At 45.5% G+C, this 11,904-nt stretch overlaps 1 protein-coding gene across 1 annotated transcript in view; it reads left to right on the forward strand.

The window, feature by feature from the left end:
- The first annotated feature begins 11,598 nt into the window (after positions 1-11,598).
- The window catches only part of PARD6G (par-6 family cell polarity regulator gamma), a 68,477-nt gene continuing 68,171 nt past the window's right edge, over positions 11,599-11,904 (forward strand). The window contains exon 1 of the mRNA XM_009324942.1: positions 11,599-11,802. Within this exon, the coding sequence (XP_009323217.1) occupies positions 11,599-11,802 (204 nt within the window). The remainder of the gene's footprint in view (positions 11,803-11,904) is intronic.

Genomic DNA, 11,904 nt, shown 5'->3' on the forward strand with positions numbered 1-11,904 from the left:
AACCACCTTGCCAAGGGCAGCCAAGGCAGCCAAAATGGGGTGCCGAGTGTCCAGGCCAGCTGCAGCGGGCAAGACGGGCAGCACGCCTCGTGTTCAGGTTGCCTGGTGTTTCCTGGCACGAGATCTGCCTTTGCTTTCTTACAGCATTGCCAAAAGTGAGCGAGCTGAAATCTTCCCTGGGTGCCTACCTCAGGCTAGTTTAGTCTTGTTGGGAGTTGATTTTGGTTTGGGATTTTTGTGGTTTGGAGGGGGTTGTTTGGGATTATTTTGAATTGTTTGTTTCAGGCAAAACAGCTCCACCACTGCCAAGGAAGAAGCTAGGGAATGTACCTCTTATCCATATTTAAAAGAAATAAATTGTGTGATCTTTCATTTGGAAATTAGTAATGTTAGAAGGATTTGAAAAAAAGATTGTATTTGTGCGGATGATATTTGCTCAGCATTTTTTTTAGTAGGAGACTTCCGACATCACCACCAACATGCATCTAATTTTTTCCAAACCTTTAGTCTGTGAGGACTCCTCCTGTGTACAACTTTCTTAGATTTGAATGGTTAAATTTGCAGAAAACCCTGCCCGGGTTAGTCATGCTTAGCTCCTGCAGGTCATGCTGGGCCCAGACACCCAAATGGGATAGGAGGCCCGTCACTCCTGTCAACAGCAGGAACCCCAGGCTTGGTGGGAAACAGCTCCAGGTTGCACCAGAAGAAACAAGCATCAGGCTGAGGAGGAGGAATGAAGTGAAGCAAAGGAGGGGAAGAGCAGGAGAACCAAGATTCGCTTTGATGCAAAGGACTGACCTGCTTTGGAGAGGAAAGAGAGTAATGGGGGAAGTTGTTACTTATAGGATCCTGTTTTATTTCTGTCTTTCAGCCTGACTCCAGTCCAGTGAGCTTCCAGCCCTTACCTAGAGTACCCAACTTTGGCTCCCTCCCATCCATGTGTGTCACTACCTCCAGCACCTCAAATGCCAACAAGCTGGATCCCTCCTCTGCAGGCAGGCATTTTCCTAACAAGTTACAAGTTTGAAATATGGAGCAGGCCAAAACCAAATACCATCACTCCCCTCAATAGACAAAAAACCAACTAGGACCTGTCAGCGTTTTGCTGACTCCTCCTGATCACCCACTCTCCAGACACTGCTTTCTCCTGGCACCCACGATCACGAATAACGTCAGATCCCAGCCAGTCGCGTGGCGCCAGTGCAAAGTGAACAGAAGCCAAGGCAGTTGTGGGAAAAAGGCCATTGTTTCAAAAAATTGAAATGATGTCACTCTACTCCTTAACGGTGTCAGTAAAACATCCTTTCCAATGGCAAGTGCCTCTCCCTGCAAGTTGCCTGCGGTGAGGGTAGAAGGCATGGAACGGATTAGTCTGCTTTTTAGAGGCTAGATCTTTATCATAAAACACCATGTTTCAGCATAGACTCCCTTCCCCCCTGGACACCAAGCCTAGCGGCACTGTGGTAGGGCCAGATCCCTCAAAGGGACCTAACCCAACGTGAGGGCTTGTGGACAGCAGCAACGACTTGAACGTGCCTGTTCTCAGAGGGAGGAGAGCCGCGCGTCCTCCTCGTTACTGTTCTCCCACTTACTGGTCATCACCATTTGTGTTGTGACATCTGCTAGAAATCTTAATCATGGGTTGTGGCCCCAGTGGAGTAGGCATGAACAGATGGTAAGAGTTACGTTTCTAATTATCTTAACACCCTTCCGGCAGGGTGTCATAAACACACGTTAATTAAGCCTCATGCTAACCCTGTGATGCAGGTGTACAACTATTTTTTTTCATTCTGATTTACAAATGAAGAAGCTGAGGGACCAGCTTATGCCTGCTACTCAGTCCTGAAGCCCAAGCCCTCCCCTGGCCTCTCCTCCTTAGCTGCTAGGTGCCTTCCCACCTGCCAGAAGATCAACACGTTTTGACCTGTTGCTGATAAAATTAACAGATCATGTACTGTGCCCCTGCAAAATCCTAAGTTTTCTTACAAAGATGAAAATCATGAGGAGTTTGAACGTTCGTTACTTCTCCCTACCTTGGTGCCCCAGAAGCATCTCCAGCCCGGGCTGCCCCCTTTCAAAAACCCAAGGGCCAGCCATGGCCTTGCCATGGATGCACTCCCAGAGGCACCCATACCCATAGGAGTCATTAGTCAGGCGAGGAATGACTCTTAATTGCCCATGAGTTGTACCTCTCTGTCATTGCCCATCACTTGGCCCTCATGATGCTTGCAGCTACGGATGAACCCAAAGAATGAAAGTCAGACCCGTCTCTCTTGCGCCCTACAGGCCACCCACGCTGAACTGCCAGCACCACGGTAGATCCCAGACAGCATGAAAATCTAGGCAATGGATGACAGCTGTAATACTTACACCTTGTGAGAGACATCCTGGGAGATCAGGGAAGCTGCTGACACCCTCCAGTGATGCATCCTAGAGCTATGTGTAGGAGGACTACAGGAAAGAGCTGGCATGGCTGCAGAGCTGTGCTGGTGCACCAGAGGTGCTCAGGTAGACTTTGGGCAGGAAAGGGTTAGAATGAGGCTCCCTAGATATCCTGCCCTCCCTCCGAACCTTCATAGGAAAGGAGAAAACAACTTCAGTCTCTGTCTTGGAAGACATCTCCCTTCCAGCCTTCTTACCACTACCCATGAGCTGGCTCCTCTAACCGCAGGGAAAAGGCTGGACACAGGGAGGCTGGGGCAAACCGGGCTTGGTGGGCATCACTCCCTGCCTGCAGGCAAACCACGCGCACCAGCATGGCTGACTTCCCAGCCAAACAATGATCTCTTTCCACGGGCAAGCATCCCCTGAAATTGCACTTTATTTTTCAGATCAGTTTCTGAAAGGAAAAGCACAAGGATGAAACTTCAGGTTTTCCAGAGCTGTTAGGGGAATCTTGAACAGTCAGATGCAGAAATCATTAAAAGGACTTTAAGGTGATTCAAAGCAGACACTTAGAAATTGAGATATGCAGAATTAAGCAACTATAAAACCCTTACCTAGAGTTTCCAGAAGTCCTTCATTATACTTGCTAAGCAAAACTTGCTGATGTTCATAGTAATGATAAAAATCCCAGGCACCAGTCCACAGTTAGAGGAATCTCATAAATTAAATTCTCTCTCTTTTATTTCATAATCTTTTTATTGCAGAATTACTCTGGTAAACTGACCTAAACCTAGAGTGCTGCATTCACGCACCCTTTGTTCAAAAGTCTTCAAGCTGTCAGGGGAAAAAATAAGGAAGTCTATTTCAGCCCAATTTTAATCCATCAGTTTTGACGTTAATGTTTTTATTATTTATTCATTTATTGTGGATTTAGAGGAATTGGCAAAACTGATCTCAGGGAAGGCTTAATTTAGGAGTGATTGCTGTAGCACTATACTACTCTGCAGTGGCTTACCAGTCAGAACAGTATTTAAGAAAATACACCTTGACAAACGTGCAAACTATTATGAAGCCCTTTTTACTGGTGTCTTGTATTTGAAGAAAACCTTATCATGGAAAAACTGAGGCTCCTTTGTTGAACCGCTTACGCTGGTGAGCTACAGGCAGAACCGTACTTAGCGGGAATGCTGTCGAACAGATGGGATCCCTGTTTTGCACATAATTCTGGAATGCAATAAAATTGTTTGGTTCTGGGAAACAGTTTTTCCTCCCATGATACTATCAAAATGGCCAAAAGGCCCGATTCTGAAATCCATACTCCCATGAGTAATCCTTGTTCATGCTTCAGGAAGATGCAAGTTATGAAGGGGAAAAAAAAGTACAGGAACATCACCTTTGCATAGAAATATTATAATTTCCTGATCTTAAGGGGGTGCAAAAGAGAACTGCTTTGGGAGGAAACAGATATAAAGAACCTATGTATGTACATTGCTAGCAGCAGAAACATGGGAAGGAAAATATGTAAGTGCACCACAAATGACAACCTGTGATGACTTCAGCAAACTGGCCTGGAGAAGCAGTGTCAGGAATCTTCTGAGAGATTTCTCTTTTCAGCACCTTGAGCCAGCAATCCCGAACACGTCTCTTCTCCCAAGTAACTGGCGAAAGGACGAGAGGAAATGGCCTCAAGTTGCACCAGGAGAGGTTTAGATTGGATGTAAGGAAAAATTTCTTTACTGAAAGAGTGGTTAAACATTGGAACAGGCTGCCCAGGGAAGTGGTTGAGTCACCATCCCTGGAAGTAGTTAAAAGACGGGTAGATGAGGCGCTTAGGGACATGGTTTAGTGGGCATGGTGGTGTTGGGTTGATGGTTGGACTCGATGATCTTGGAGGTCTCTTCCAACCTTAATGATTCTATGATTCTATGATTCTGAGAGATTTCTCTTTTCAGCATCTTGAGCCAGCAATCCCGAACACTTCCCATCCCTTCTCACCTCACGGAGGACATCAGTGCGGGATGGAGGTTAGACCAGAGATTACAAAACTGGGCCCTTCAGCAGCAGAGGTCAGGGAAATCACTTGGCTGAAACACTTAGGGCCAGATTCTTGGCTGGTATAAATCATTGTGGCCCTCAAAAAAGTCACACTGAGGCTCTGCTGCTTTACACCCACTGAACATCTGGCCCTCAGCCTGTGGGAAGAGGATATAATGTGCCTCATGCTTCATGCATTTTTGAACAGCTGCTTTGAAGGACTCCTCCAAGCATCACATTAGAGTGTTTGCCCTCGCTGAAAGCTCTGGAAAGGATTGATTGTGCACAAACAATTTAAAACTTTGGTGTTTGCAGGGCACAAAGGCATGCTGAAAGATGACTCTAATGTAGTAAGCCGCTTCTTGGCAAATCTCTTTGCAAATCAGGTGGGTGAGGAGGAGATTATGTCCAGTCTCAGACAATTAAGAGCTTCATAGTGCTTTTCCATACAGGAGTTTGCTTCAGTAGTTCTGACAGGATCAGATGATTTCAGCCTGGTCCAGCTATGTGCAATGGCTTGGCAAACATCGGATGGATTTTGCTATGTGAATATATGTGACCTTTCCCTCTAACCTTTTATTATTATTATTAATAATAATAATCAGGAACTACATCTTTGAATCTATCTTTATCTTAACACTGCCACTGGTCTAGCAGATCTGCCAAAAAAATCTTGCAAAGAACAGGCTTAAAAAGTCATCTGACTATTTTTTTTTTTTTTGCTAAGAAGCTTTCAGCAGCAGTGTGTTACATATTTCAGGGATTCAAGTTAGTTAGTGAACAGTCAAGATTTGTATGTTGTATGACTCGCACGGTTAGGACAGTTTCTTATTATTTTCTCTTATTAGCAGGTGAGACCACTAACCACCACTTCTGAGAGGGCTTGGCTTAATAGCTCGACATAGTACCTTATAAATTGCTTAAAGCCGAAATTCAGGAATATTGGGGTCGTTTATTTAAAATGACATTTAATCACTTCCCAAATGGAAGTTCTCAGTAAATTATATTTTCATGAAGACTCCGGTTGCTTCTTCCAGTTAATTGCATCCCATGCCAAGCTAAAAACCTCTCTGCTTTTGGTGGTGGACTGAGTTAGACTGGGCAAAAGTTGTACTCTCCTACCTTGTTACCAAACCCCACACTTCAGCTGCCAGGGCTAACAAAGATGGTAGATGGCATTCATATGAGTTAAATGTTTACCTGAAAGAGATTAGATCCAGTTTGTGATTGAGAAGAATTGCAGAAGGGTGCCACAGGCAGGTTTGTCTGTTCACTAAGCAAGTTGAATAAGCACTTGGACCATAAACAGAAGGCAGGCGTGATTGTATCTTCATGATAGCAGCTTTCTTGTATAGACACTAACTTTGAAAATTAACAGCACTACTCTTCTTTCCATTTTATTAATTTAAGGAAGATCTAGTGAGCTTAACTCCATTAGAAAATTTGGTAACTACTGCAGAAAAATTACTCCAGCGTCATACTGTGTGTTTCAATAGCCCATTCAGTTTCACACAGAAAAGGTGCTTGGGAAGATGAACTTGACGCCAACTGCACAAATTATTTGATAGCACTGGACCAATTAGAAGATGTATCCTGCACTTGCCAACTTACAGTTATGCTTCAATTTACTGTAGAAGTAGGACCAACAATAAAGGGACAAAGTGAAGCACATTTGTCTCTTGGGGGAAGAGAACCAGGCAGACACTCCCACACCCCAGGCCTGTGATCAGCAGTGCTGCCTTTAAATAAATTATATTTTAAAAGTATTTGCAGTCATCATTCTAACATCATAAGTAGCTGCTATCTGCACAGCAGCTTTCATCTACAGACTTAAAGAACTTTCTAAAAATTAACTCAGTGCTTCTCGAACAGCCATTGAATGTCCCAAACCCATACTACCAACCAGTAAAACCATCTTCTCTGCTAGAACTTCTGCTTTCTCCCTTTTTCTTCTCCCTACTTTTTTTTTAATTAATCTCCGTTACACTTACTATCAAGCCATAAAAGCATGCAGCAGACACGGAAACCTTGCTGTGCTATGTGAGGAGTATGAGCTACCGCACTAAAGTTTGTGTTGATTCCAATGCTCCATGGCAAGAAATCACTTTGTAAACAACATTTTTACCCCACGTGGAAGTAGAAGGACCTACTTCTGGACAATTGGTGGAGGATGAGATCTATTTTTCTGCTGAAATGAATGACATCTGGGAAATGTTATTGCCTTTTCATGTTCTTCTCCTTAGTTAAGAATGGAAAACCAAGAATCAAAGCAATTGAAAGGGAGAAAAAAATAATGAAATTCAGCAAATACATGTGCAGAACAAATATAGTTGGAATATTTCTATGTTTTGTGGGCAATGTCTTATCCCGGCGATTCATATAGCCAGAGCATACTTCGGGGGCAGAATAAGGAGCACGATCCTCTCGCCTCCCTCCTCCTGCCCCCAAACTCACCTCTGCGAATCAAACTCACCTTTGCCATCCTTGTAAAGCACTGTTGCTTTTAACCCCAATTTAGGTGTAGTTTGGAAAGAGGACAATTGGTCTGATAACCCACCCTACTCCCTACCCGGTGATGCTCAGAGTTTGGCTGCTGGAATTGTGGTATCCCAGCAGCTTTGGTTCCCGAGTTATTTGCATGCTGATACGTGCCAACACGTAACCAGTTTATAATATCCACCACTTAAGCCACAGCGGCAAATTTCAGCTGACACAAGAGCACGTTGATCTATCTGCTGAAGCCAGGGTACCTGCATGCAGACGGCCCGGGGACCTCAGCCCGCTCCCCCCGGCACGTCGGCAGCACTCACGCTGCTCCCTTCCCGGTGTTGTTTCAAAACCGAAGAAAATTGAGCTCTAAAACACAGTGCTCCTGGCATCCTGTCCTGGCTAAGTTCTCACCCCCAGTGCTTCGTCTGGCCTTTTTCAGCATGCATGCCTTTTCGGAGGGGGACGGTGAGAGTGGCTTTCCCCCCTGCTTTTGGGCAGAGCTGCCACGCACGCCATCCTGAGACCTCCTGGGGCAGCCACCAAGCGGTGACGGCAAAGCCCAGTGGTGGGGTGGGGAGTAGTGTTCTGGAGAAACAAAAAAGGGAAAGGACATTGGTAGTGCAGAGCAGTTCTCTGGATAAATCCTGGGAGCTGCAATAGCAAACGCCCGTCTCCATGCTCGCTTGTGAGCTCTGCAGTGCAGCTCAGCAGGTGCCGTTCCCTCAGCTACAGCTCTGGCCTCTCCTCCTGGAGTATTTTGTAGTAAAGTCATGCAAGAGGTTTCCTCGATGCTTCATCATCCTGGTAGAAAAGAAGCATCGGGTTTCCCCACCCTTTGAGAACAAACACCCATCTCTCTCCACTCTTTTTCCTGTTAAATGCACATACATCTCTTGAAGGCCTGAAGGCGAAAGCTCTTAAAGGGAAAGAAAAAGAAGACATTTCACCACCACGAGAGATGGGACTATAGAAAACCACTGAAGCAGCTGGTCTCCTGTCCTGGAGCATCCATTACTGCTGTGGCTGGTGGCATTCTTCCTGCTCCCCTCTAGGTAGGCTCCTGCACTGGGGCAACTGATGTTCCCTGGCATTGTGCTCTGCGCTTGATGAAGTAGAAACCATCCTCGCTGTGGCAGGAACACTGCTCACTACAAGTAAAACAATAGCTGCTATCCCCCCTCTTCTCTCCCTCATGCTGTGCTTCAGTTTGCTTTACATTTGAAGAAACCAAAACCAGCCTGTCATTGCAGCAGTTCCCCCAAGCCCTTAGGACTTGCTATTTGTAACTCTTGCAAATTCAGCGTTGGGGGGGGAGGGGAGGGGAGAAAAATAAATCCTTGGATGTGAATCTGGGGTATTTTTTCACCTCTCAGAGCATGTAGATGACTTGTTAATACTAATGTGGCATGCAGCTAGTCGGAGGTAAGCCCCTTGCATGCTGAAAAACAGCATTGCAGGAGTGCGAGTCAGGCACATGTTGCAGCACCTTTCATTGGTCTGGTAAATAAAAAGCTTTGAAAACAGGAATACCTGAGTATTTTTTAAATGGCCTGTTAGGATCCCTGGGCTGTGGCATCCCTGCCACGTTTAGGGTAAGAAATGAGAGTACTTAGTGGCAGTGCTGTACGTGGGCAGGGGTTATGTGGCTGGGCGAGAGCAAACGTGCCCCCACGCTCCGGATGCATGCGGGGACAAGGCTGCAAGGAAGGGCTGAGAGATGGGCACTCGCGAAGGAATGGTGATTTAAAAGCTCCGCAGGTCAGAATCAGGGTAAACTAAGTACGGATTACTAAAACAGATGAAGATTTATAGAAATTGTCAAAGGAATGCGGTGCCCTTGGCAAGCGATGAGAAAAAAAACAACCCCTGAAAGGTGCCTGAGCAAAAGCAGTTAAATTAAAACCATCTTTGCGACCGAGTTTGAGGAGGAAAACAGCTGGTAGGGGCTGCAGCGCCTGGTGCAACCTGGGGCCGGGGCAGCCTGGGAGCACACACAGTGTTTTGGTTCCTGCTGGTATATGGAGCTGAAGTCACTGCTCATTACAGCACAGCGCAGACACGGGAAGGGGAGGCAAGAGAAGAAGCAGTTTTCACAAGCTGTCTTAATCGTGCCTCAGCTCTGCTCTGGAGGAAAGGGATTAAACCTGCAAGTAATTTGGAAATGGGAAAAAAAAAAAGGACCAAACTGGATTTCAGTGAAGCTTGATTGAGAAGCATTCACTTTTAATAAATTCTTAAATAATATTAATAAATATTAATAATATATTCTTTAATAAATGCTTATATATTATTGTATTTTTCTACTAATTAAAGTATACAGCCAGTTTTTCATACTGTGACCCTCTACCCATGCATGCGCCTACTTTAGCCTAATCAATGAGCTATCCAGAAACAAATCATTCCCCGGATCAGAGTGGGTAAAAATTGTTTATATTAATTTACAAAAGAATGGATATTTAACTCAAATTCGATTTCTTTTAAGTAAAACACTTGTATTTTAAAAGTCTGTTCATCATTATGTTTGAAATCGTGACAACATATATTAAAACCTGAACAAAAATAACTGCAATTAAAATATCTTTTTCAGGTTTACCGACGGAATTTTTTGAAGGGGCAAACAGATCAACTGAGAAAAAGCAGCAGAAACTAAATTTTGCTGAAGTAGATTGAAAAGAACCTTTGCTAGCAATAGCCTCTTTGGAGGTATAAAGAGCGTATTTCCTCATACTAGTGTATTCACCTTGTCTACTGCCGTAAGTGTTTAATGCAAGGTTGAAAAAGCGGGCAGGAACGGAACAGGAGAGAAGCAGCTCTTCTTATGGGTGAATAAAAAAAAAAAAGGAGAGGCAGTGATCTACCACTTCTAAATTCTTGTAGGATAGAAGAAACAGAAACAACATTAGCTCCACTCCCCAAATACAGTAATTTGTGTCCTCAATACACCTGTCTGCTTCAAAGGCCGGGTAGATGAGAAGAAGAGAGGATTGCGCATTCATGTGGTGGTGGCAATATGAACAGGATCTCCAATGGCTTGCTGCTGACAGGGGTGGGGGAGCAGAAGTCCCCTTAGCCCTGCTGGTAAACCAACCCCTGTGTCACGCTTTGAAAAATGTATCTTTATTCTTTACGAATCCAGCATGGCTTACCAGCTTTTATCTCGCCCAAAAATATGTATTTTTTGTTCATTTTCATTGAATCCCCATTCTGGTTACACACGGCTTGGTAGGCATTTTTCGTTTGAAGAGTCTTTATTAATATAAAAGAGATGGTAATGAAGCATATGCATTCCCTGAAGGAAGCATAAAATGAGAGAGTTTAATCTGTACTTCTCAAATGACCATCACAAATACAAGAAGTACCAAATTTAAAGTTAAGACTAAAATGACATTGCTTATTGACTGCCAACTGTTGAGAACTTAACTTTTTCTTAGAAAAAATAAACATGTTTCAAGAATTTGAAACAAAAATTAATAAAGATCTTTCCTTCTCTGTGGTTGCGATTCTGAATTCAACCACATCACCACGTGCCTGAAATGCGTAAGAGCACTCCTGGGGCTCTTTCCTGACCCAGGAGGTAAGGCAAACAGCAGGATCCCTTTCCAAGGGTCAGCTGGAGGACAGGTGGGCTGGAATAACATCCCACCTGAAGTCCCTGCTAATGCTCCCAGCAATGCCAGTAATGCCAGCATTTCCCCTGTCGGAGGTTACATGACTAGACCAGTCCTTTAGCTACTGATTAACTTCACTCCGGTGAACTGGCCGTGTTGCTCCAGATGTTGAACCGCTAAACCATATGGATCCAGCTGTTGGCCTTCAAGGTCCACCTTTGAATGGGAACACCCCAAAAGGGATGTTCGGCCCCTGAGCACCCCGGGGATGCTGTATCTCCGCAGCTCGACCTTGGCCCCCACAGCAGGAGAGCAAAGCCGCTGCATTGCTCATGCTAAGACAAAAAGAGGGAAAGATCAGGTTCATACAAACATTTCCTTTCTCAGCTCTCTAGACTTTATTTTTCCAGTTTAACTTACAGCAAGCCTTCCAAATACAGCGCAAGCCCAGAACATGTGGCAAATGTTCATTTCAGATCCGTTTTCCAATAAGCTGGAGCTGGTTTGTAGCTGAGGCATATGCTTTGATCCTCCCGCTTGGAGTCACATGAAAAGTCAACTCCGTTCTTCTTTTGCCCCTAAATTCATGGGTATTCCCGGTCACTGCCATTGACACCTGCCCAGCGGGTCGGGAGAAGGGGAGATGGGTGATCCGACACGTCTGCTAGGACTTTATGCTCCTTCTTTAGACGGGCAGACGATCCTAGGAGATGTCGAGCGGTAGAAAACTGGTTGCACAGGTCTGTGCCTCGTCCTCAGCTTCTTCACATCACGAGCGATGTTTTGGGCAGGACCGTGTAGGAAAAAATACTGCTGTCAAAGACTCTCAGTGACTAAAAGAAATTGACCGAAGGGAGAAGGTCTGTTCGAATTATAAAGGTCCTTGGCAGAAGACGGAAAGAAAGAAGTTCCTTCGAGATTCTCAAGTTAATAACCTACCTAATTAATAAGGGCTGCTAGCAGAGGGAGGCAGTCCACTCATTTATTTCATCGAGGGAGTGGAGGAAACTCTCCTCCAAAACCTGAGATCTGTGGTCTCCAGTTAATGACTTGCAGCACTTTCCAGGTCCCAACACTCTTTATGAACAATCGGCGCCGCCTGGAAAGTTCGCGCGGGTCTCCGCGGCACACGACGGGCACCTCCGAGCACCCCTGCCCTCGGGGGGCCCCCGGCGCGTCACGGTCCGGCGGCGACTTTGGGCGTACTTTCCGCATCCCAAATGATTTCGGCAGCGGGACCGCTCACCGCCTGTGCCGGGGCCTAACGCCGCCCCGGGATAGAGCGGTTTGATTTTGCACCTGCACCACCGCCAGCCCTTCGGGGCAACGGTTTAAAGCGGCGGCCGAGCAGCACCCCCAGCCCCGGCCACCGCCCGTCCTCGGGGGG

The sequence above is a fragment of the Pygoscelis adeliae genome, unplaced genomic scaffold, assembly GCF_000699105.1.
Source record: "Pygoscelis adeliae isolate BGI_AS28 unplaced genomic scaffold, ASM69910v1 Scaffold135, whole genome shotgun sequence".
Lineage (NCBI taxonomy): Eukaryota > Metazoa > Chordata > Aves > Sphenisciformes > Spheniscidae > Pygoscelis > Pygoscelis adeliae.